The following is a 26,643-nucleotide window of genomic DNA, read 5'->3' as shown; positions in this document are numbered from 1 at the left end:
ACAATCTTGTCCCTGACATCCTTGGACAGCTCTTTAGTCATGGTGGCTACTTTGGAATCTGCTGCATTGATTGCTTCTGTCGACAGGTGTCTTTTGTACAGGTATTGTAACGAGCTGGGATTACAGGTAAGACCTCTCCCTTACAGCAAATGCTTCTAATCTCAGCTCATTACATACAGTGAAGGGTAGCCTGACATCTGGCTGGTTGATGGGGGATCAAATACTTCTTTCACTCATTATAATGCACCTCAATCTCTGACTTTTGTCTTCTGGGTTTCTGGGGTTTTTCCTGTTGTCTCTCATAGCTACAATAACCTACCATTAAAATTATGAACTGGTCATTTATTTGTGAGATAATAATAATAATAATAATATATTATTTATACCCCGCCTATCTGGCTGGGTTTCCCCAGCCACTCTGGGTGGCTTCCAACGGAAAAATAAAATACAGTAATCTATTAAACATTAAAAGCCTCCGTAAACAGGTCTGCCTTCAGATGTCTTCTAAAAATCTGGTAGCTGTTTTTTCTCTTTGACATCTGATGGGAGGGACTTCTACAGGGCAGGTGCTACTACCTCTGCCTGGTTCCCTGCAACTTAGCTTCTCACAATGAGGGAACTGCCAGAAGGCCCTCGGTGCTGGACCTCAGGCAGAACAATAGCGGTGGAGACGCTCCTTCAGGTATACTGGACCGACGCCATTTAGGGCAAATGGGCAAATTTAGCAGGGGATTACTGTATGCTGGGATGTGTTGTCCCTGCGGATCCTGCTGTCCAAGGCGATCGCCTTACCTTGTCTCATGACTGGGCCGGCCCTGACCTCTGCATATCTGCTCCAATTGCTAGCATCTCCAGGTGAGACTGAGCAAAAGATTCCTGCATTGCAGGGGGTCTCCAGCTGCTTTTGGACTGCAATTCCACCCATCCCTGACCACTGGTCCTGCTAGCTAGGGATGATGCCCTAGAAGGAGAGGCACCCTGAAATAAAAGCACAGCTGAAACCCAAGGACGCGGAGGCGCAAGAGCCGTTCCCGTCTCTCTCCGCCCACCTGCGCGGAATCCCCGATCCAAGGCCCGGCGAGCCTCCGCCGCGTGCTTCCTGTTCCTCTGCGCATCCCGAGGCCGCGCCCCCTCCGTGCCCTACAAGGGGATTGGTGGAAGCGGCCTCGTACATTTGTCAACCTGGGCGAGTCTATTTAAAGCCTGCATTTTGCCGCCACTGGCTTCTCGCCGCCTCTCGCCTCTCGCTCCCGCGCCTCCTCAGCCGCAGAAGCGCCAGCATGTCCGACAAGCTGCCGTACAAAGTTGGTAAGGGAGCCTCGTTGCATGTTTTTGTGGGATTTGATTGGTCTCTGTGCTTAAGGCCTGCAGAGAGCGAGCGAGCCAGCAAACTAGCGTGCTCCCGTTCTTCATCGGGGGTGGGTGGGCCTGGAATGGTGCGTTTTCTGCCATGTTTCCTCCTCTTTTTTTCGCCGTGATGTTTTATAGGCAAATGAATTTTTTTTGCACCGTTTTCATTGTTCTCGCTCCACTCCCGCAACCATTTTTTTTAAAGTAGAATTTGCAAATATTAATAATGATTATGCTAAATGTTATCCCCCCTAGCCGAGTTCTGGTGTGCGGGGAGGGCTTACCCCCCCCCCCCTTCCCGTAGTCCAAAATGGACTTTGGCTTAGCTAGCTAGCGTGTAGTTTCTGAGCAAACTCCATGTGGGCTCAGGAGAAAGCTCGGCTTCTGGGAAATGTAGTCCCTCTGACGATTCAGCAGAAGGTTTGTTTCGTGGTTGTGGAGACGTGGGGACTGCATTTCCCAGAATGCTCTCGGGGACCATGCTGTCAAGCCGTCGCTGCTGCTTCCCTGCGTTAAGCACGCTGCAGGTTTCTATTACTCGCCCCTACTTAGGGAGAAGCCTGGCTATTTTGGAACTACGTGAGATCCGTCAGAGATAGAAGGGATTTTTGGAAATGGAAAAAACCCACCCCGTTTCTCCAGTCGCGTAGAAAAAATGTTTTGCAACGTCATAATCTGCTACCTTTGCAGAAAGAGCTTAAAACTAGGGCAGAGGCTTAAAGGGAAAGTTGTGCAGTAGTGTGACTACGTCAGAATATTAGGCTCTGATATACGTTAAAAAGATTCCCCCTTTATATTTTTAGTTTGGGCTTTCCCCATCTTGGCCTCTTCTAGAGATGCTTAGTGTATGATTTGAAGACAGCTGAAACAATGATCGACAGGCAGAAGGCCTGTCAAGTGCTTAAATGAGAACTGAAAAATGAAGCTTTTGATGTACAGTACTGAGAAAATGTGGAAAAAACCTCTAGGTTTCACCATGCAAATCACTGGGATTCACTGTAGCCAGTCACCAAAAGATCTTGCTACTCCGTTGCAAGAACCTGATGTTTGCTAAAAGTTAGCTATCTTATACCAAAGTATAAAGATCTTAAAACAGCCCTTTCTCTATTTTCCATTCAAGTATTGAAGTATCTGAAGTAGGGCAGGGGGGAAAACAAGACATCCTGTTCTATTCAAGGTTAATGCTGGCATCCCAGTTACCCATTAAGTGGTTTGCATCAGCACTTTTCTCTGCCACTTCAAAGGCTTCATGTCATTTACCTGATGCAACATTTCAGTCTTTTCTGAGTTCATTCCCACAAGAGTCTCTCATAAGATTATGACACACAATGTAGTTAGGTAAGGTAAAAGGTAAAGGACCCCTGGATGGTTAAGTCCAGTCGAAGGCGACTAAGGGGTGCGGCACTCATCTCACTTTAGGCCTAGGGAGCCAGCGTTTGTCCACAGACAGTTTTCCAGGACATGTGGCCAGCATGACTAAACCGCTTCTGTTGCAATGGAACACTGTGATGGAAGCTAGAGTGCATGGAAATGCTGTTTACCTTCTCGCCGCAGCGGTACCTATTTATCTACTTGCACTGGTATGCTTTTGAACTGCTAGGTTGGCAAAAGCTGGGACAGAGCAATGGGAGCTCACTCCATTGCGGGGATTTGAGCTGCCGACCTTCCAATCAGTCAGGACCACACTCTTTTGGGCCTTTGGTTTTGTGGCTTGGTCTAGCAGAAACGGGCACAGACAGAAGCCTCTGAACAACAAAGGGCAGCAAATGTTGCTGAGACGACAAAATTATTTAGGTTAATGAAATACCTATTCAGGTTAATGAAATACTAGTAAGTGTTGTTAGACGACAACAAAGGTATTAACAGTGCCAAATCCTGCCTAATGTTCTTTCATATGTTGTGATGAAATAGTATTCAGTGGGATGGGTCAAAGTCGCAGATCATAGTGGGGCTGAAATGTGTTCGCTGCCTCCCCCTTCCCTCCCCTCACCACCTACTTAAACCTTGTTTCCTTAACATTTGAGTGCCCATTTATTCAACCACCTCGGTGAAGTCTTGGCTTATGGTTGCCAATTCTACTTACTGATTATAATTACTAGAAATCACTGCAAAGTGTGCTTGCCCTACTGTACCATGGTGGTGGTTGTTTTGTTCTAGCCCTCCCATCTTTTAGCTCTAGCATCTGATGCAGCAACTTGCTAATGTCATCAAATTTATAGGGTACTATGAATCCATTGAGTAGCACTTCTGCAGGAGGAAAAGTTGGCATTGCCATGCACATTCTTTTAAGAACTACTATGTCTACTTAGTCCCACTGATTCTAGCTTTACTAGATCCAGATCAGAGGTCCCTCTAGCTAGTATTTTGTTTCCAACAATAGCCAGGCGGGTGCTTCTACAAAGATAACAGGCAGGATATCTTAAACTTGGACAGTAGACAAAACCAAAGGAAGTAGATGTGCACTCAAGAACTCTGCAGAAAAGAAATATGTGGGGTAACTTTATGAGATCTTACGTGCAGTGCACAAATTCTTCTGTTCACTCTTTTGGATCATGTAGGCACCAAGGTGTTTTAGTGCTGCAGATCTTGGTCTTGGCCACACAGAATGACAGTAAAATGTATGCCCTCCAGTGTCAATGATGGATCATACTACCTTTAGCTTTTTTAGGAGCCAGCTTTTATTGTGAATGTTTGCACCTGAAAAGCTTTAAAATGGGATCTTCATGTATTTTATGAGATTTCTCTGAATATTTGTTTCCTAAGCTCTGTTGGCTGGCTGTCCCATTCTTTTTAAAAAAGATTTTTTAAAGATCTAAGTGCTTGGCAAATGAGTTTTCCTGTATTTTCTGCAAGATTAGCATGTGGTGTAATACAAGCTAAGTGATGCTGTGTCATAAATGTCTAATGTACCAATGTTTGGAAAATGAAAGCTATATTTAGTTGCAAAGAACTTATGGTTGGGGTTTATCTTGATCTTAGTTCTTTTAGAGCTGACAAATGCCCCCAGTCTTAAAAGTATTCCTTGCAGAATGTAGCAGTTCCATGGAATGGTTCTCCCTCAGCCCTTATTCCAGAAGCACCTCGCTTCAAAGACTTTACAGAAGAAATTGCCTGGAAATGATGGTTTCTTGTAACTTAGAGAACATTACACCTAAATCGGATTACCTGTATATGATTTTTTTTGTAAAACGGAGGTAGAATTTAATAAATCTCTTAGCATAGTTTAACACAGTATATGCATAAGCTCTTAACCAAAAGGTTTCAAGAGAAAATGGAGAGGGACTACTGCTCCTCTAACAGCTGCTGCCAAATGTCTCTCTTGATAGCTTCATAGCAGTTGTGCTGCTGCTGCTGTTAGTGGAGAACCTGAACGAACTACAGTTTCATGAATGCCTGTTCCAACCACCTGTTGCTTCTTATGCTTATAGCTGACATCAGCCTTGCAGAATGGGGTCGCAAGGCCCTTGAAATTGCTGAGAATGAGATGCCAGGGTTGATGAAGATGCGGGAGATGTACTCTGCAGCAAAGCCACTGAAAGGTGCTCGGATTGCTGGTTGCCTACACATGACTGTTCAGACTGCAATTCTGATTGAAACTCTGGTGGAGCTGGGTGCAGAGGTAAGCATGTTTTGGATTCCTTCTTTAAGGAAGAGAGAGAATGAAAGAAGGAACCTCATTGTTGTTGGCTAAAGTGGAACAGATGGTGTTTGTTCAATATTTTTTAAGGGAAATGGCAGAATAAAAAACAAAACAAAACACTAAAATGTGAACATGTTCTGAAAAAGGAAAAAAATTAACTTGTGTTTCCCTTAGTAAAGAGGACCACTGACCCATACCAAATGGAGCATTTTCATGCATCACGTTTAAGTAAAGCCACAGACTCTGAACACAGGTCTTTTGTAGGTATGGTTAACCATTAAGAGTCAAAGTATAGTTGGAGTTGTGTAGCTGTTGAATAAATTGCCAGTGCAAGAGCCAGATCAGTACTGTGGCATGTGGGTTTTTTGCCCCTCCTGCAGCTCCAAACCCGCTTTTGGGCTTCTTCTGCCCTGGCTATTTGTTAAAAAAAAAAAAAACAGGAGGTGGACCAATCTGGCAGCCTCTAGATGTTGATTGGCTGCAGTTTCCATCATTCTTGCCGATAGGCCATGCTGGCTGGGGTGAGTGAAAGTTGGAGTATGACAACTGGAGGGCACCAGGTTAGGGAAGGCTGAGCTAGGCAATATCGAACTATGTGGAAGTCACTTGGAGTTTCTTCCTGATCATGCTTCAGAGCAGTCATAGTTGGCACTGAGGAAGCACATTTGGGAATACCTCCTTAGAGCAGCAGCACTGGCTATAGGGATTTAGACCTGCTGCTGTTTTTCTGGTGTAATGGAAGTTCCATCTCCCATAAGGATTCTAGCAGTGGTAAGAATAGATTTTCTCCCCACCTGAAGTGTAGGCTGAGAGCCAGCATTAGTCATTAGACACATTGAAATTGAAGACGTTATGGTCATTGATTCCAATAGGTCTGCTATCAGTTTGATTTTGAATACCACCTGCAGTTTGCAGGGGGATTGCATGTGATCGAGAATTCTGTTCGCCTGCAACCCAATTTGCGCAGAGGTATATTTACCGGTAGATGCCAACTTCCCGGCATTGCTGTCATGTTGTTGACTGCCCACCCAACCCAAGAAGAAGCAAATCCAAAAAAGGACATAGAATTCAATTTCATATCAGGTTAATAAAATATTGATTGGACCTTGAAAGAGGGGGGAAAAACATCCACATTGTAACTTGTAAGTTAGCTCCATTCAAAGCACCAGTTACATCCTGATATTTGGCAGATGCATTTTAGAAAGGTTTTCTTTCGATGTGGGTAATGGTTCCCAAATCTGATTAAGCCTCAATTTGTAAATAATTGTTTCCTGTTTCTTTAAACTGTTTTGCCTTTTAAATGAAACATGCAACAGCTAGCTTCAGAGAAGTAGAAAGGGTTTGGACTTGCTTTGTTATCTCTGTAGAGGAAAGGGGGGAACCCTTATCATTTCTGGATATATTTTGATTTCTTTTGCAGGTGCAGTGGTCCAGCTGCAATATTTTCTCCACCCAGGATCATGCTGCTGCAGCTATTGCCAAAACTGGGGTTCCTGGTAATATGTTGCTTTGATAACAGTTTAGCTCTTGTCTGTTTCTTTTGCTCGGTCCAGCCCAATGACAATCAAAGAATGTAGCGTAGAGGGGTGAATTTGCCAGGCTAGCACCAGAGCAGAAGAAATGCGCCTGAGAGTGATTTCTCATTCTGAATGCAGTGCTGACAAGGCAGAATTCTTTTGGTGTATCATCCTAGCAAAGAAAAACTCTTGGTGAGAAATGGCTGAGCAGGCTGTGCTGCTGCTTATAGTTCATCAAAAAGAATGAAAACGTAGATCGGAATATAGCCCAGGAACCAAATGCAGCCCTTGGGGTCTCTCCAACTGGCCCTAAGAACTCTCCCCACTGCTACACCCCTCACTGACTCAATTCAACCCCCAAGTGTTTTGCCTGGCTGGAGTGTGTCTTGGACTCTGATAACGACTTATTTGCCAGGATGGAGGGTAGAGATGGGTGTGTGTGTGTGTAGAAACTACCCTACTGTACAAAGGTAAAATTTACACTCATTGCTTCTTCACTGTTGCCCTGCCTACCCCTGGCAAGTGGTCCTTGGAAGGTTGCTCAGAAGGAAATCCATCCCTGGTGATGAAAATTTTTCCCCACTCTTGATGTAGGTCAGGGGTTGGCAAAGTTTTTGTGGCTTGAGCTGGTTCACGGTCCCGCAGACGCTGCGTTGGGCCAGAGCGCACGCGCATGGAGGAGGCGTGCGCAGCTTCCCATTCCTGCAGCCAATGGGAAGCCGGCAGCGTCACGGAAGGTGGTCCCCACTCTGCTCTGGGCCAGTTTAGCGCAGCACACGGGAGCCGACCAAGCGGGTGGTGGGGGTCCCCGAGCGGGCGGCGGGGTTCCATGGGCCAGTTAAACGACCCCCATGGGCCGCTTGTGGCCCATGGGCCTTTGGTTGCTGACCCCTGATGTAGCGGTAGGTTATAAGCTGCAGGATAAAAGTCGCTCTCCAAGTACAGAAACCTTTCCCTAACGAGTATGCGACTCTTGACGATGCAGTATTATGGCTTTGAAGATTGTACATTCTGTTTAGGAGTCCTGCGTCCTGACTATTTGCTTGAATATACTGTATAGTGAGAACCCCCTGCTCCCTATTTGAATGATCTCATTGTATGAAGTCTACTTAACTGTTGATAACTGTTACTGAATAGGGGCTTAGGTAAAGTGGGCTGCTGTTTGCTAGTGCTGCATGTTGGACAATAAGAACACGTCAACGTATTTAAGGATATCTTGGGAATTTCAGCAGGTGCATCTTTGCTTACTCTTGCAAAAGAGTGTCAAACTTCACTTGTCCAAATTGCCTCTGCTACACAACCAAGAAAGGTACAATCCTCTATCCTAGATGGAGACTTATGAGAAATGAAGATATTCCAGATATCTAGTTGCTCCCTATTCAGTAGTAGGTGCAGGAAATAAACTCTTCTGATCTAGGAAATAAACTCTACTGATCTCAATGAAACCTTCAAGTAAACATGGTTAGGACTGTGCTGCAAGTTAGTAATGACTTAAGTCTCACAGGTTTAAACTGGGATAAAATATGTCTTAGTCTGGGATCTAACCTGCTGATTATGCATCCTGTGGGCTTCATTATAGGCCTCCAAATGTGGAAACATGTGTCTAGGCACCACACCAAAACTAGCAAATTCATTGTGGCATAAGTCGGTGAACCAGACTCTAGTCCATAAGAAGTTGTAAGGCCACAATACAATTGTTTAGTCTTCAAGTTGCTGCAAGACTTTTGTTGTGTTTGCTGCAACAGGCTTAGGCATAGCTGCTAGTCTGGAAGATGTCAAGGCATGTATTTTGGAGGATGAACACTCTGCCTGCAGAAGTGTGAGTCTTAAGAGTTGACGTGCGAAGTGAGGAAACCCAAAAGGATGTCAACAATGCTCAATAACGTTGTACATCATTTTCTTGGAAAAGCTGAAATCTTCTTTAGTTGAAGATAACACAGCCAATCTGCCCCTTCAAACCCTTCCTCCAAACCACACCTTTCCCCAAGTGTTTATGAAATTTAAGTATACATACTGCCCCTCTCTCTGTTGCCTCCACAATGTCAATTTAGATTGCAAGCTGCTCGGGGCATGGACCTGTCTTTCTGTTGCTCTGTAAAGTGCCATGCCTGTTGACAGTATGGCATGAAGAGCACCAGCGTGTGAATGTATAAGAAGCTGATAGATTCTGATCAAGGTCTTTAATGTGCATGATTAAGCGGTAAACTCTGCTTCCCTGTTCAGATGTAATTATTTTGATTTCCAGTTGTTTATGCAGAGATGAGTTTCTTGTTGCTTCAAGGGAAGATTGCTGATACAACTATCAGGATAGCACATCTTTTCATTTAGCTCTTGAAACTGCATTCAGCTGAGTGTAGCTGACTTGACTATTAACTTTCTTAAGTCTTTTAATTACCTTTCTGTTTAATTACCTCTGTGTTTTAATTGCCTCTGTTTTGACTTGTACCTAGTGTTTGCTTGGAAGGGGGAAACAGATGAGGAATACATATGGTGTATTGAGCAGACCCTCTACTTTAAGGATGGGCAGCCCTTGAACATGATTCTTGACGATGGTGGAGACCTCACCAACTTGGTCCACACAAAATATCCACAGCTCTTGAAAGGTAATTGCATGTGATCTTGCATAAACATTTTAAATATGTAAAGCGCAATGTAAGAATGAGGAAGCTGCCTAATACAGATCCAAACATTGTCCCATCAAGCTCCGTATTATCTAAACCAAGGGTCAGCAACCTTTTTCAGCCGTGGGCCAGTCCACTGTCCATCAAACCATGTGGTGGCCGGACTATATTTGGGAGGAGAGAACAAATTCCTATGACCCACAAATAACCCAGAGATGCATTTTAAATAAAAGCACACATTCTACTCATGTAAAAACACCAGGCAGGCCCCCCAAATAACCCAGAGATGAATTTTAAATAAAAGGACACATTCTACTCATGTAAAAAGATGCTGATTCCCGGACCGTCCATGGCACGGATTGAGCAGGCGATTGGGCCGCATCCAGCCCCGGGCCTTAGGTTGCCTACCCCTGATCTAAACTGACAGGCAGTAACTCCCCAGGGTTTCAGACGGGGGACACTGCCAACCCTATCTGGAGATGAGACCTTCAGCATGCAAAGCATTTACACTACCACTGAGCTGTTGCCCTTCCTTCTTGAAAGTCCCAAGATAGTTCCCTTCCACTATATCATGCACATAATGCAATGTGATTGAGGAATGCTATCCAGAGGCACCGTGCGCACTGACCTAATTAGCAATTATTTCCACTTGAAATTGGTAGAAAAGGCTATACAAATCAGGCCATCATGCACACGGGCCTCCAGGGAGGGAGCCCACATGATACTACTTCAGGTGTATGGTGGGGTGGATGTGTTCATGCTACAACACCACTGAGCCACTATCTAGGTAAGTATCTGAACTATCTTGGCAAGTAAAGAGGAGCCCTTCTTACACTTGCCTGCTTCTTGTATGATTTTGCAGACTAGTAACTTCTGGGTGCTTTGTAGCATGGCTGGGTTAATCTTAACTATGGCTTGCTGAAACAAGCCAACGCCATGAACTGTGCTTTGGGGCAGACTTGTTTCAGCAATTAATAGTTAAGCCTACGCACAGTTTGTCTAGGTTTGGATGCTTCAGCAAGCTGCAGTTAATCTAAAATAGAAGTGAAAGGTTCCAAACCTTCCCTTCTTTAATGCTCCTGAGGCACACAAAGAGGTGTGAGCCCTCTCCAGTAGCAATAAACAATGTTTTTGCACAGTGTCTATTAAACCATTACTTTAATAGATGAATTACTTAAGAAATGAAACTTGGACAAAAAAACATGCTGGCAAAATTGAGCAAGATTAGATGCTGTACTCATTATCTACTAAGCAGAGAGTTCAGTGTTTCTGGGTACCCCTACTCACCCTCCTGCCAGTATAACTTGTACATGCTTTCTGCCTTCATGCCTTAACCAACAGAAACTTGTAAGAATAAATGCTGAGATTCTCAAATACGAGGCAGCATACCTACCCAGTTTCTGTGATTATACAGTGGTATAGCAGAAGGATTCGCCCTTTGGGTTTTTAGTCTGGAGGAAGCTGGCTTGTTAGATCAAAATCAATGGATCTTCTAATCTGTATATTTTAGTTACAGTACTTTATAAGTGCTGCCGCCTTGGGGTTTTTGTGTTTGTGCTAAGGGGCAGAAGCTTTCGGAAACACCAGTCAGACAACATACAGCCAGGGAGTTGCTTGCGTCAAATGGTTGTGTGTTGCGTTTTATAGTACCTTTATGAAATCCACCCTCCTGTGTTATTTTCCTTGAAAGAAGAGGCATGTGCTAACTTCGCAAATATAAAGTTATGCAAGGAACAAGGCATGGTTAAGATTAAACCAGCATTGCTACCAAGCCCCAAGAAGTTACTAGCCTGCAAAATCTTACGAGGAAGAGGAACAAGCATGATAGTAAAAAAAGAAAAGAATCATAGAATCATAGAGTTGGAAGAGACCACAAGGGCCATCCAGTCCAACCCCCTGCCAAGCAGGAAACACCATCAAAGCATTCTTGACATATGGCTGTCAAGCCTCTGCTTAAAGACCTCCAAAGAAGGAGACTCCACCACACTCCTTGGTAGCAAATTCCACTGTCGAACAGCTCTTACTGTCAGGAAGTTCTTCCTAATGTTTAGGTGGAATCTTCTTTCTTGAAGTTTGAATCCATTGCTCCGTGTCTGCTTCTCTGGAGCAGCAGAAAACAACCTTTCTCCCTCCTCTATATGACATCCTTTCATATATTTGAACATGGCTATGATATCACCCCTTAACCTTCTCTTCTCCAGGCTAAACATACCCAGCTCCCTAAGCCGTTCCTCATAAGGCATCGTTTCCAGGCCTTTGACCATTTTGGTTGCCCTCTTCTGGACACGTTCCAGCTTGTCAGTATCCTTCTTGAACTGTGGTGCCCAGAACTGGACACAGTACTCCAGGTGAGGTTGCAGGCTAGAATCACAATTTTCCTATTCTCCTGCCACCCTGCTTGCCTTCCCTCTTCTTCCCACTCACCACCAAGCCATAGAGCAGAAGTGGGGGCCTCTCCTCACACACACTTTTAAACATTTTCCTGCACACCGTACAACCTGAGCAAGCCCCACCCTCTGCCCAGAGTGTTTTGGAGCCTGTGCAGAGTCTGCATGCAGTGGAGAAGAGAGGAGAATTGTCCCTAGTTGGCAGGATGTAAGTTTCAACAATAAAGAAATTCACATACAGTATAGCTAGGTGGATTTTTTTAAGAAGGTGAAAAACAAGTAGCCATGAGCCCTACCGAAAAGTGATTTTTTGCAAAAGGCCCACTAGAGGGGGGCATTGCACTTTTTGATGGCAACAAGTAAAAACATGCTGGAAAATATTTTGAAGTAATATCTGTTTCAACAGAGCAGGGACCGTATGACTGTTGGCTAAAGGGCAAAATTCTCCCTATCACATGTCATGGAATGGAATGATTAGGGTCCATCCATAGATTTGTCTCTTCGTGTAATCTGCTACTGATTGGCTGCATGGGACCATACTGTGCTCCCCTCTCCATCTCGTGATCTGCTGCCAATTCCCATTATTTAATAAGACGCCAATGTTTTCTACATTTATATTATTAGATTCATATGCTCCCGCCCTTCAACGTTAAAAGTTCTGAAAGCAGCCTCTCAAACATCTTGAAGGACGCTGATTCATTGCAATCCAGTTTCAGGCATGGGCTTGGCACGGAAAGAGCCTTAGTCTCACCCTGGTGGATGGCTTAAGCCATGGAATGGATTTGGTGTGTGACCCTATTAGTTTGCTTGGATCTCAAAGTGGCTTCCCGTGTCAGTGAATATAGTGTTTCTCTAGGTTTCTGGTAGGATTGGCTAAGAAGCAGCGTTTCCAAAGAAAGAGGAGAGGGAATTTTAGACACACAGAGAGACACATTTAAATTTCCCTTGGTTAATTATTATTAATTTGAGACTGCTTTATGCCACTTAATACTTGCACTTGTGTATGTGTGTACACTGAGAGAAAGATAACATCTACCATATACTCTGTCTTTTGTATTTGCGGGTGTTGATGATGAGACCAGGAGGTATTGGGATACTTCTGGCATGTCCTCATAACTACTCCACTCTGGCCATTCTGACATTTGTTGGGTCATTGGAGAGAAGTGAATGACATTGAGGAAGTCCCTGGGATTGCACACAAGGGAAGGAATTCAACACTGTGCTCTTCCAATGTTCCATCACCAGAAGCATTTCGTCTTGTCAGAAGGAATGATCCTTCTCTTCACTCTGTGTGCTGTTCTAGGGGTTCTCTTGACCCCCCCAACCAATTTTGGGGAGCCTGATGGGGGGGTGAATCCTTGTTGCTAAAGCAGAATTCATTGCACAGGGCTTCTGTTGATGGGACTCATTTGGTGAATCCCACCCTAAGTCTTTTTGTTCATTTCTTTTGATCTCACTCTGCCCCCAGCAGTCTCAGACAATTGGGCTGCTCATGATGCTAATGGAAGGCGCTTTGTTAGTTTTGTCTCAAAAACCTTAAGCTCGCTTTCCCTCCCACTCTGTTTATTGAAGATTATATCTGTTCTTTTAAGGGCCCTTTCAGATGCCAATCTTCATCCAGCCACTAGATGGTATTTACGGTCTCTCCCATTTCGAAGGATCCAAGTGTTTAAGTCTTACATTAATCCTGCCAAGATAGGTGAAGATACTCTCTGACCTCTGAAGGGCTACCTGGTTTTTCTCAAACATCAAGATCTTTGATGGCGAGCATTACTTGCAGATGGAAATAATCTATTAAATGCAACTCATCCACTAAAATACCAGCAGGACTGCACTTCTGTGGCCATTGTCTTTGCCTAGACCAGGCACCCCCAAACTGCGGCCCTCCAGATGTTTCGGCCTACAACTCTCATGATCCCTAGCTAACAGGACCAGTGGTTGGGGAAGATGCGAATTGTAGTCCAAAGCATCTGGAGGGCCGAAGTTTGGGGGTGCCTGGCCTAGACCAACCAGCCTCTTCCTTTCCACTTCTTTGAGGCCCCCTCCTCTGTTTGGTTTAATCCATGGGTTTGATCCATAGTGCAGTGCCTGTGCGCTTATCCATTCAGTAGAAAACATTCTTGTTAAATGGGTTTCATAAATTTTCTGTCACAGGACCCCCCCCCCCCAAATCGCTTAGAGACACCTGTGGAATTGGCAGTAATTCCTGTCTTTTCATCTGCACATGAAGCTGCACATTAACTTTTGTAGTAGTTATTTTAAGTAAGTGCCATGTTGTAAATCTTTGTTTTTGTTAGTGAGCTGCACAAATTTTAAGGTTACAGGCGATTTCAGACTTGGCATCTCCCTTGCAAAAAACAGGTGGGGAAGTCTTTATGGGAGGCCTGGGCCGTCTCAGTTATGCATGCATGCATGCACCCCTGTCAATCGGCCCTTCACCTCCTTCTGCAACTGTAATTGGATAACTACCAGCTGCCTTTTCCAGAAACAAATGCCTAAGCACCACTGTGTTGTAAACAAGTTAAAGAGCCATTAGGGGAGGGTAGCATTTTTATGCAATGCTATCCACTGGCCACTTTCTGTTCTGCTAGGCTGCATTCATGTGACTTTTCCCTAGCTGTTAAGTTCTCATATCATATTTGAGCTTTCATGCCATGTAAAAGTCACTTCTGGAACTTTAGTGCAGATTTAGTGCTCATTTCCATTTTACTTGCTTCCAGAAGACATCCATTTGCAAATAATATGGAAATGGATGCTAAACTTGTACTATATTCCACTATAGTTCCAGAAGTGGCTGTTACATTGCATGAAAGCTCAAATATAATACAAGAACTTGGCAGTCAGGAAAACATTGTGGAAGTGGAATAAACGGCCATATGAATGCAGCTTTATTAATCTGCTGTATTGCCTCATAGGATTCTTTTCAGAAAAGCAGTTCACTTAACATCGCCTTTCCTGTTCTGCTGGCCTTGTGTCACAAGTCCTAGTTTCATCCTGATTTGTTCTTCCCCCCGCCCCTGTTTTGGTCCGTCCAACTTTTGAAGTAGGGAGGGATGTCAAGCTACATCATGAGACTCATACTGCAAGCATGGAAAACATAGTGGTCCTTCAGATGTTGGATGACGGCTTCCATCAGCCCCAGTCAGCATGGCTAGTTGTAGTCCAGCCACATGGAGGTCCACAGGTCCCCCCAACCAAAGTCCAGGACTACCTTGTCAGTGGACAGTGGGTCTCTAAGGTCTCATGCAGAGGTCTTTCCCAGCCATGCCACCTGAGGTCATACTGAACTGGAAATGCTAGAGGAATGAATTGCCCCAGTGAGGCTGCCCCTTCAGCTGTGTTGTGAAAGCCTGTTGTCAAAATATTATTGGATATGAGTTAGGATACCGTGGTTCGTGTTCTTAGCATTCAGATACAAACCTAGAATACTTTAGACTTGACCTTGTATGAAGAGGGTTCCTACTACTAGAGAAGTCCTCTTAAGAGGACTACGAAAGATGGCTGCTTAGTGTTGGTTGAAATCTGAAAAAGATCTCTGCTTGCAGCATATTGTAAACACAGTTGGATTCTTCCTTGCAGGAATCAAAGGAATATCTGAGGAAACCACCACTGGGGTCCATAATCTCTATAAAATGCATGCCAAAGGGACCCTGAAGGTGCCAGCTATCAATGTTAACGACTCTGTCACCAAGGTAAGGTCACTTGAACTCTTCTGTGTTGCCTCTCCTTCCATGGCTGCTTGACTGTAACAGCAGGCCTTGTTCTTCCTTGTGTCTCATTTTCCCTCTTGAGCCTTCACCTGCCATCTGAAATGATAAGAGTTCAGTAATGATTTTACTCCGATGAGCTGCTTGTCCACAGAACAACTCATCATAATTACTGATTTGTGATGCTGGTGGTCTTTTGCTTTGGGAAGCAGCGGTGGCAAACCCTACTGAGGTGTGTGGTTCAGAGAGTGCACCTGAGCAGTAAGCTAGTAAGTCATCCCCCACAGCAAGTCTTTTTGGGAAAAGATGCATAGATTTCCTTTGAAGCTATAAGCTTTCGCATTCAAGCTAAATTGTAGCGGGGGCACCCTTCTTAACATCCACCAACACTTGCAACAACTTTCCTCTAGGTTCCTGCAGCATTTGTTTCTAAAGTATAGTTTGGATGCAAAATATCAAATGCTTCTGTGAAGAAACTGCCTTTCTTTCACCACCCCTGAAAGTTGGCACATTTTGCCAAGGAAGATTTCAGTGGCAGAATTATGGATAGTAGAAGTCGGATGTAAACATGCTGATTTATGGCAACTGATGAAACCTGTATGCATTTCGCCTACCTCTAGCATTCTGATGTGCTTGCTTCATGCTGCGATCATCTTTGGAAATTGCTTGAGTTTCTCGAATTCTGCTTTCCTCCCTAGAGTAAATTCGACAACCTCTATGGCTGCCGGGAATCCCTCATCGATGGCATTAAGCGTGCCACAGATGTCATGATTGCAGGGAAAGTGGCTGTTGTGGCAGGCTACGGCGATGTTGGCAAAGGTTGTGCACAAGCCCTGAGAAACTTTGGTGCCAGGGTCATCATCACAGAAATTGATCCAATCAATGCACTGCAGGCAGCCATGGAAGGTGAGAATTGAAGGACCGTTTGCTCAAGTGAGTCATTGCTCAGGCCCATTAGAATGAATGGGAGTCCCAAATCGGGGGGGGGGGGGTCCATGCTTTTAGAGTATGTTGTTTTAACTCTACGTATGCCACCCTAAGCGCTATGGGAAAAGGGTCGGGATGATACAGCTGTGATAGATACTTAAGAGCTGGCAAAACAGGAGACATGCACCTTGTTTATGGACGCAGGTGGCACTGTGGTCTAAACCACTGTGCCTCTTGGGCTTGCCGATCAGAAAGTCGGTGGTTCAAATCCCCGCGACGGGGTGAGTCCATTGCTCGGTGGAGTCCATTGCTCCTACCAACCTAGCAGTTTGAAAGCACCCCAAAAAGTGCAAGTAGATAAATAGGTACAGTACTGCTGTGGCGGGAATGTAAACAGCGTTTCCATGCACTGGTCTGGTTTCGGTGTTCTGCTGTGCCAGAAGCGGCTTAGTCATGCTGGCCGCATGACCCGGAAAAACTGTCTGCGGACAAACACCAGCTCCCTCGGCCTGTAAAACGAGATGAGCACCACAACTCCAGAGTCGTCTGCGACTGGACTTAACTGTCAGGGGTCCTTTACCTTTTTACACCTTGTTTAAGGCAACCATCCCCCATGGTCTAATAGTGAAAGAGAACAGATACATTCTGAATCAGAAAAGGCAAGATGGAAGGTGAGTCACCTGTTGATCTACAGGGCCTTTTCATACATTACACAGGGGAAGCCAGAATCTCTTTCCCTCTTTCAGTCTTATAATACGCATGTTTGCTGCATTCATTTGTTCACGTTTGTAGGTGTATGTGTAAAACTCTTAATGTGTGAGGTGTGAAGAGGCCCACAGTTACAGTTCAGTGTATCCTTTCCCTTCTCCTTATTTCCAGGTTATGAAGTTACAACAATGGAAGAAGCTTGCAAAGAGGGCAACATATTCGTTACCACCACCGGATGCTCAGAGATTGTGCATGGGAGGTACTGTACACATTTTAGCTAGTGGCTGCTATCCCTGTGTGTGTGTTGGGAAACAGGGATTGATTGTGGAATCAATTGCAGATATTACTATTGCACAGCTTGGAAAATTAGGATGAATAAAAACTGACTCCCCTTGGAATAAAAATTGTCCAGAACATAAATATTGTTCCAAACCTTTACTAGCAGAACTTTATTCAAACAGACACAAAACAAACAAGTGATACATTCAAATGGTTGCATAAAATCATGTGCTTCTCCAAGCACAGGTTCAGCTTCTTATATATATATAAAATACTATTTATATATATAAGAGCTGGCAAACAAAGCACTCTCTCCCACAGACTCCATTAGCCTGCAATCTAGCCTGAGGCTGTTTTCGATCCAGGAGAGACATCAGCATGTCTTTCCTCTACAGCGGCTGGAGAACAAAGGACTCCCTCAAAATGGTGATTTGCAACTCAATACCTTACTCATGTGATCTAAGGTTAAGCACCACGTGAGAGAGAGTAGAAGAGCAGATATACATCAACAGTTAATCACCAACTCATTAGGTCCTCAAGCAGCTCTTTCATTTATCGCAATGGATATCCCCCAATGTTCCCTTTAGCAATACACATACAGAGTCATTTTCTATTCAATGTACAATTAAGCAACACATGGTTCATTGAAGCAGCTTTTCGTGATGGTCTTGCTATTATCTTGCTCCCAATGTCATCTTCTGCCCGTGGAACTAGATTAAAATGGCATATCCCTCTTGAATTTGTGTTCTGCGGATATAGGACTATTAACTCCTATCAGCCCTACCAGCATGGCAAAGGATGATGGGAGTTGTAGCCTAAGAGCTCCTGGGGGGGGCAGAATACTAACTGTTCCTGCAATGCACCAGAGCCTATTCAGCTGTTAAAACAATTTAATCTGGGCAGGCCCTGGTTCTGGATATGTCTGGAGTATTTTGGTTCATAGAAGATATAACAGCATGTGGAGTTTAAATCTGCATTCCATCCCTTCTATTCTTGATTCTGCGACAGGGACAGAGAATCTGTGATACTCCAGAGGTTGTTGAGATTCAAATTCCCATCATCCCCAGCCAGCGTGGCCAATAGCAAGGGATAATGGAAGTCGGATTCAAACAACATTTGGAGGGCTGCAGTTTCCCCATCCCTGTTCTATAATAAGCCTGTAACCAAATCTGCTGAACCCTACCAACTGATTGGTAGCTGACTATGAACCAGAACAGAGCTGAGAATTTTACTGGTTTCACAGGCTGCAAGGAGGTAATTGGGTCAGGCCGTGACAACCAAGGAAAGATGGGCTTTACAGTAGATTGTTGCAAGATTAGCAAAGGTGCATTAGAATGTGATGGTGGAGTTAGACCATCTTCCCAGTTCCATTTTTAATATGCTGGATTTGGGATGCTTTCTGTTGGGAGTGACAGAAAAGCACATAAGTGCCTCCTAGTGTGACTAGCTGAATAAATAAGTGAAATTCTTGGGACTTGTATTGGTCTGTATACTGCGTGGATCAGTCCTTGGGCCGAGGGAATGCATAAGACATCAACTTTTGCCAGGCTGGTGCCTTCCAGACCACAACTCCATCAAGCAAAGTCAGGTTGCTGAAGGCTACTTTTTACATCCTTGCCGTTTTAAGCAGATCTTTTTAGCTATGTAGCATCTGGTGGTCAAGGGACTTCGTTACTGGGATGAGACCCTTCCCAACTGATCTGTGGCCATCTTCAAGCAGTGTTCAGTTCCTTGGGTGCAGGTCACAATGAATTACCTTCTCCATAAAGAGCTGTTTCCCCCCCCCCCCTTCCAGGCATTTTGAGCACATGAAAGATGATTCCATCATATGCAACATTGGACACTTTGATGTGGAAATTGACGTGAAGTGGCTAAATGAGAACACCGTGAAGACTGTGAACATTAAACCCCAGGTGAGTGAGAGTGAACTTAGGACACAAAAGATCCCATCTTCATGGAACTTATTCTTGGGAGGATAAAGCCCCATGAAAGAGAGTGTGGCAGCTACTCCAGAATTGGAGAAGGGGATCACATCTTTTGACAGCTTGTTTCTGGTGAGCGCTGCCGAGGTGTGCCCTGTGCTTCCCTCCCCTGTGGGACATGTGGTGAGCAAGGGATGAGGGATGTGTGGACCAAAGACAAGAAAGTACCTTATTTTCACAAGGGCTGGGCATATGCAGAGACTTCTGGCCCAGAAAATGCAGTTGGGTTGTGGTGCCTCGGCACACATCGTGGGTTTGTGCAGATCACCGGAGAGTTTTACACAGGTATGGTTCTTAAACAAGCTGAACTCTTTTCTACCCCCTTATCACCACAGGGGAGATAGGCAGCATTACACCGCTAGTGACCTAAATGGTTAAAAGTTACAGGCTGGGTTGAGGACCTCAGGCTCCAGGCGTTGAATGCAGCCCACGAGGCTTCGCTGTCTTGCCCTCTGGTTTCTCCCCAGATCACACCCCTGCTTTGTACCCTCCTTGGGTATTTGTGCTGGGCTGGAATATGTCTTTGAACTCTGATCATGCCCTTTGCTTGCCTGGATAGAGTTAGGTTTGTGTATAGAAGCTACCCTACTCTACAAAGGCAAAATTTAAAATTCACGGCTGGACCTACTTTTGTCTCTGGACCTGCCTACCATCATCATGTGGCCTATAAAAGGATGCCCAGAAGGGAATGTGCCCCTGCCCCTGTTTTGGGCCAATTCTGGGAGCCAGAAGGCATCAGCTGTAGGAGGGAATGTAAAAAGCAGCAATTATAGCTTTGGAGCTATGGGAATTTATTTCTTTTCACTGACGGAAAAACTGTGAATAATATTTTAGAACCTTGCGAGTTCATGCAGACACTTTTTTGAGGTGGGAGGGAAAGATGTCTAACATAGTTTGTGACACGCATAAAATATGAGGTTGTCCACGTTTCTGATCAAACATTAGAAACTAATGGTATACTTTTAAATTAATTTATATACTGCTTAATGTCAAAGTAGACTTCTGAGCAGCTTAGAAGTATAAAACCAATTACACGAAGTTCCATAATTAAAATCTACAATTAGATTGGAAGATTAAGATATAAACATTGAAAACGAAAAGCATGGAATAGAAGAAACCCATTAAATGCACACAGAGGGAGAGAGACACATATACAAATTAAAACAGGAGACTCATGTCCCTGGCAGGTACCTTTCTCAGACACTTCTCTGAAACCAGACCTGGAGGCTGGAATGGCTCAATTGTCCATCCAGCTGGAGCCCAGTCCTGAATGCATAACAGGATGAAAGGTGAAGTTTTGTTCCTCTTGCGCTCTTCAGGCTGATGTTGTTAATCTGCACACCTTCAGTAAAATGACCTCAGCCTTTTAGGATTAGACATGGTCCCATTTTAACTGCTTTGGGAGGCCTGGCTTGTATTAAATGTATATTAGAAACCAGCCTGGCAAAACTCTCACTCTGTGCTGCAACTGCTCTGGGTTGTGTCATAATTTTCTACCATGGATTTGCAGTCATGGTTAGCGTCTCCTGTCAATGGCAAGTCCACATTTCCCTCTTGCCCCTTTCCTCGTGTGTTCAGCTACTGGTTTCCATTTACTCAAAGGTGGCTGGAGTCCTGGAGCTTTTCAGAAACACATTGTCATCCTCTTTTTTTCCTTTTTTCTTCTCTGAAGGGAATATATGGAACGTTTTTCCAAGGCAACATGCTAACTAGTTCTGAAATATTCCAGGTGCTGAGAATATGATACCTATTTTAGTGTGGCAACATCAGAACACACTCCTTCCACATCGTGCCATCTAACATAAAAAACACCCCCCCTCTTTCTTAAAAGCCACAGTATGCAACCTAAGCAAGAACACTTGTTGTCAGAAGAGTAATTGGATCAGAGTGTGAGGCATACGTGATTGGAGCCATCATAATGGAATTCCTAAGGAAATACCTTATTCTGTTAGAACCAGGCTTTTGAGTGATCTCCTTCAAAGATAACCTCTGCAAACTGTTTTCAGCTCCCTTTTCATGTGTGCGCACGCACATTTTACTGAAGCATAGGCTGCTAGTCGTCAACAACATTTATACTGAGGTTTTTTTGACATGGAATCCAACACATCCATATATTATGTGTGTTGCTGATGCACAGTCCAGATGGAGTCTAGACAGGCGGTTCTCTTTATTGTATCAGCTAACCCTTAAGAGCCAGGTAAGCACACTCTCCTAGGACATGTGCATACCCCCAGGGCCGGCTCTAGGTAGACTCCCGGTGGTGCCGGGCCAGTAGGCTGGGCGCTGCGCAGAAACCATGCTGCGCCCTGCGAGAGCGGGGGCGCCTGAGCGATCTCTGCCCCTCAGCGCCAGGTCGCCCGACCTGCTCGAGACTGCCCTGCATACCTCTCTCTCTCTCTCTCTCTCTCTCTCTCTCTCTCTCTCTCTCTCTCTCTCTGTGTGTGTGTGTGTGTGTGTAAAGTTGGGGTAACTTCCAGAACACATTTAGTGGGGCATGCTAGGAGAGGAGAGAGGAAGGGGAAGTTAGCATATTACATCAATCCTGCACTGACTGCCAATTAGTTTCTAGGCTCATTTCAAACTGCTGGTTTTGACCTATAATACCTCAAGGACCACATTTCCCTCTATGAGCCTACCTAGACCCTGCAATCATCCTCTGAGGCCCTAAACGAGAGGTCTGGAGGGTGGCAACACAAGAATGGCCCTTTTCTGTGCTGACTCTCTGATTGTGGAATGCTCTCCCCAGGGAGGCACAACCCAGCATAATTACATACAAATACATAAAACAAAGGTACAATGAGCAATTTTCTTTTACAATGAAATAAGCATAGTTATGTACCATTTATGATAGATCTTTAATAGGATAAATTGTAAACCAAGAAACACAATATAACCTGTCATCTGTTCAGTTTTGATCAAAAAACATTCCCCCCAGAACTCTTGTATATATTTATATGACCACATCATGTGAAAATAATTTCCTTGTTCTTCACAACATTTACTATTTCTCATTTTTTTGTATAATTTTAATTAGTTCCAGCATGGTATACCATCTGCTCATAATTTTGTAAGAAATGTCTCTAGTAGACACACTTACATAGACGCATTGTGGTTCCAAATATCTCCCTAGTCCTCCGCTATCACCTCTCTATGCAGTCTTCCTCCCAATTCTGCATATTCTCCTTTTTAGCATTCAGCAAACATGGAAGCTTGATGTATCAGTTTTTGCCCCATTTCTAATGAATCCTCAGCTGATGATTCTTCCCTTTTCTCCTGCTTACAAACTTCACCTGAACCCAATATGCTTAAAGTACCAAACTGTTCTCCCTCCCCACCCAACCTTTGGACCAGCCTTCTCCAGTATTGCACAATTGAAGTGAGTTAAAGGGCTCTGTCACCCAAGGAAATACACTTTAAAAAAAAGAAGAATTGATCAAGGATCAATGCTTGTTGTCAAATAATGACCCTGCAAACAAATAGGAATGAATAAGGAGGCTCAATAAAGACCTGATATAAATCTAACCTCTGTGTTAGCAAATTGAGATGAATGTTCAATTAAGCAGGTCATTTGGGGGAATCCCAAAACCTGTATTTTCTAGTACACTAGACGCATAAATGGGAATCCTTACTTGCCTTCTCTAGTGCTGCCGTACATGACCGTCATAAGATGAGTGGTGTGTGTTCCTTTCCAATGAGAAAATCATCTTTCTTTCACTTTCTAGGGCAGGAGCTTAACTACTGTTTCTGTTGTGCCTATGCCTCTGGAGGTTTGAATAGGGCTCTGTGGGTTTCCTCAATCACCCATTCATCATAGCCTAGTTCTAGTCAGGATTGAATTAATCTGTTAATTTGCAAAAGGGAAACTGGTTTCATTGAGGATAGTCTGCAGACTGGATATTCAGTGCCCAAATAGCTGTGGTTCTTTTGCTTCCTTCGGGTATGTCAGTTCCTAGACCTTTTTCCTCATTCCATCTCTTTCCTGCCATTCTTGCTTTCTTGTTTCACTGGAAAATGGCAGCTGCTGACATTGAGGCTATTGCTTCATAACACTGTGACTTGAGATGTCTGTTGTCCACAGGATCCACAGACATCCACAGGATGAATACCTTCTAAAGCACTCAATTGCGGCACAAAATATTGTACTTCATTGGCCTCAGATTAATTTTTTTCTTCACTGGATCTGTTAAATACCCATGTAGCCCCACACCCTGTCTTGGGGAGTAGCATCTTCCCTTTTAGTACACAACCTGCTGTGAAGAAGCTTAGGCTTTGTCATGCAGGGCAATACCTATGCATGCTAAATTCCACGGTGTTCAGTAGTGAATGAATCAAGAAAGCACATATAAAGATTACGGCCCTGATTCCTTTAATCCGGAGTTTGTTGGTCTCAGCCAAGAAAGGTTTGGCAGTCTGATGCATTCTGAAAAGCCCATTTGTCTAGGAACTGTACTGCCACTTAATAATAACCTTCTCAAGCGACATGGTTCTTATCATTCATTGGGTTACATTTTAATATACTGTACTGATTGTGTAGAATAGATAATAAAGTGAAGAAGACTGAAGAAGGGCTGTAGCTTGGGGTCAACCATCGGCACTGCATCCAGAAGGTTCCGGGTTCAATCCCTGACGTTTTCAGATAGGGTTGGGGGTGCCTGCTGTCTGAAAGCCCAGAGAACCATTGCCAGTCTGTAGAGCCTACACTGTCTGGCAGTGGCTCTTCAGGGTTTCAGGCAATGCTGAACTAGGTGGTGGCTTCCAGTGTTCTTTCATACCAGGATCAGTTAATCATTTTCTGCCTGTTCTGCAGTGGTTGCTGAACTAAGGATTAAAGCTTTTGATCCCAAGGTTCCCTCCCCCCCAATGCTATCCTCTTCCTCCTCTTATGCATCATTCCCCATACCTGGCAGCCTAGCAGAGCTTGTCATAATGCCTCTGTGTCTTTCCCTGACTCACTCCTTAGCTCTCACTGGGTCTTTTTTTTTCTATTCAGGTGGACCGCTACACGCTAAAAAATGGCCGCCACATCATACTTCTAGCAGAAGGCAGGCTGGTGAACTTGGGGTGTGCCATGGGCCACCCCAGCTTCGTTATGAGCAACTCCTTCACCAACCAGGTTCTGGCACAGATAGAGCTCTGGACACATCCTGACAAGTACGCAGTAGGAGTCCATATTCTCCCAAAGAAGGTGAGTGTTCAGACTTGCGTCTTGTGTTTCTTTGGATGAAAGTGGTATAAAGTAGGTTTTTGTTGGGGGAAAGGTGGAGATAAACTGACTTGAGACTCTGGAAAGCTGCTGCCAGTCAGAGTAGACAGAATAGTCCCTTGATTCGAGTGTCAGTGAGTTTATGGCTGTGATATTATTTGAACTAGGGACTCCCCAGCCCTCAGGTCCTTGCAACAACTGCTCTTAATTGCCAACAATGCTTCCTTCAGCTGTTGTTGGACCTCGGCTCCCATCATCCTGGACCATTGACCGTAATAGCATGGAATGATGGAAGCGCCATATTGGCTACCCCTAGTCTAGAAAAGCCTCATACTTTGAACAGTATCAGCGAGCTAACCTGTGCACTAGATCATATTTGAATATGTTTGCAACTTCTGCAAAGAATACTTCTTTAGACAGATTGATCTTGCGTGTCACGGGTTCGAGAAGCATTGCTCAAGGGTCTTGTGAGTTTCATTTTCTGCTTTGGCGTTGCCTTGCATTCCTGGAAAACATAAATTTGTCTCAAAACCCTTGCTTTCCAAAGGAGTTGGTGCACAGAAGTGTTTCATATGTAATCAAAGGAGAAATGGGAGTTTGTCCTCATTCTTTGTTGTTCCTTCTGGAGCCCAGTTGTAGCTTGTTCTTTTGTATGGGCATGATGGATAAAGGGGAATATACAACTGCTTGAACATCTGAGCAAAGGCAGTCACAATCTGTTCCTAATTGTCCAACTGTCCATCCTGTCTCTGTCCTTTTTGCCATTCTATTTCCCTGGGTTTATCCTTAATTATGAGTGAATTATTAATTATCAGTGAATTTCTTTGTTCTGAAAGAGGATGGGGGTTTGAGAGATGTAATAAATTACTAAAAACAAAAAGAGTCGTCTGGCCTCAATTTTCTAAAACAAGCCTGTGATTTTGACAAGATGGTAGTTGTTTGGTGCTTGGCCTAGGCTTAGTCATCTTTGAAATTCAGCCAGAAGTGATTAGAAAATATTTTCCCCTTTGGTAAATAACATAAACCTGTGCACAACCAGCTGACACACATATTTGCTGGAAGAGCTTTTCTGCTTAGACTAGTCCCCTGGGAAATATGAGTCCCAAATAAATTTCGCTGTTGAGGACACTTCCCCGATGAACCTGGAATCACTATGTGCCAGCGTTACAACAATATTGGGTTGTGGAAGAAAATTTTGGCAATTGCCCAGTGTGCACAGCCTTGGCTCATTGCCTGTCCTTACCAGGGGATGGGGCCATATACCTCATTGGGTGGGTGGGTGTATGCTGCTGCCAGTCAATGTAAGCAATATGGAGCTAAATGGACCTATAGTCTGATGCAAAATAAGGCAGCCTCCTTAGCTCCATAGTAGTACAGCTTAGTCTTTTACATCCTTTAAACTATTTCCTCCCCTTTCTTTCTTTCAGCTGGATGAAGCTGTGGCTGCTGCTCACCTGGATAAACTTGGCGTGAAGCTAACAAAGCTGACCGATAAGCAGGCGAAGTACCTGGGAATACCCAAAGACGGCCCCTTCAAACCAGATCATTACAGATACTGAGCAAGCTAGCAGGGCCCCAAAGATCAAGCAAGACACAGGGACATAAATCTTTCAAAGTACTTGCTCCACCCCAGTCACTTTTTATATAAGCATTTAATAGTGGTTCTACATTGTCACGTTTTGCTCTCCCCACTCAATCTCAGCCCATATTTCTTTTTTAGTGAGAAGTCCCCATGACTTTCCCCAAGCACTTTTTTCTCAAACAACTGTGCAGCCGGCTCCTCAGAGCGGTTGCTATGCTGGAAGGTCTGCGAGGAGTCTGCAAATTCACTTATCTTCAGGTCTGTGTTTCCAGGGGCGGCTCCTTTGCATCTTCGGGTACCTGGAGTGATCCTTCTCTTGCCGTTGCAAAGTACAGGCTACACTGCACAGCAGACTTTTTACCTAGCTGCTACATCATTCCTAGATAACTGGAACTTGGCTGGGGTTGACCTGAAACAAAAATGCAGGATTTGCTTGCATCTGCTCAGTGGATCCCTCAGATCACAGATGCTGGTCCAGATCTAGCTTTTGGGCAATGTAACATGATCCCACTTTGCATATATTGTCTCCGTAGTAAGAAAGGACTTGAATGTGTCCAGAGAGGCAACATCTAGAAGCAATTTCTTTTGTGTGTAACAAAATTATAAGCCTGGAGCCAGGGGTTGGAGCAGCCAGTTCTCCAAAGATGCCAGTGGTGAATGTCTACTTGGGCCTAATTTTCGAATCTTGTGCCTGTCATAGTGTCTTAAAGCAAGTTTTCTTAATAAAATCTTCAACGGTT

At 44.3% G+C, this 26,643-nt stretch overlaps 1 protein-coding gene across 1 annotated transcript; it reads left to right on the top strand.

Annotated features, from left to right (window-relative positions):
* Nucleotides 1–1,164: 1,164 nt before the first annotated feature.
* Nucleotides 1,165–26,643, top strand: AHCY (adenosylhomocysteinase). The gene is made up of 10 exons (XM_035122847.2): nucleotides 1,165–1,308; nucleotides 4,779–4,969; nucleotides 6,411–6,486; nucleotides 8,958–9,110; nucleotides 15,095–15,207; nucleotides 15,921–16,128; nucleotides 17,029–17,116; nucleotides 18,932–19,049; nucleotides 24,109–24,303; nucleotides 25,749–26,643. The coding sequence occupies exons 1-10, from the start codon at nucleotides 1,281–1,283 to the stop codon at nucleotides 25,878–25,880; spliced, it is 1,302 nt and encodes a 433-aa protein (XP_034978738.1). The 5' UTR covers nucleotides 1,165–1,280; the 3' UTR covers nucleotides 25,881–26,643.

The sequence above is a fragment of the Zootoca vivipara genome, chromosome 7 (genome assembly GCF_963506605.1).
Source record: "Zootoca vivipara chromosome 7, rZooViv1.1, whole genome shotgun sequence".
In the NCBI taxonomy this organism is placed as follows: Eukaryota; Metazoa; Chordata; class Lepidosauria; order Squamata; family Lacertidae; genus Zootoca; species Zootoca vivipara.
This window is presented reverse-complemented; position numbering and strand designations above follow the sequence as displayed.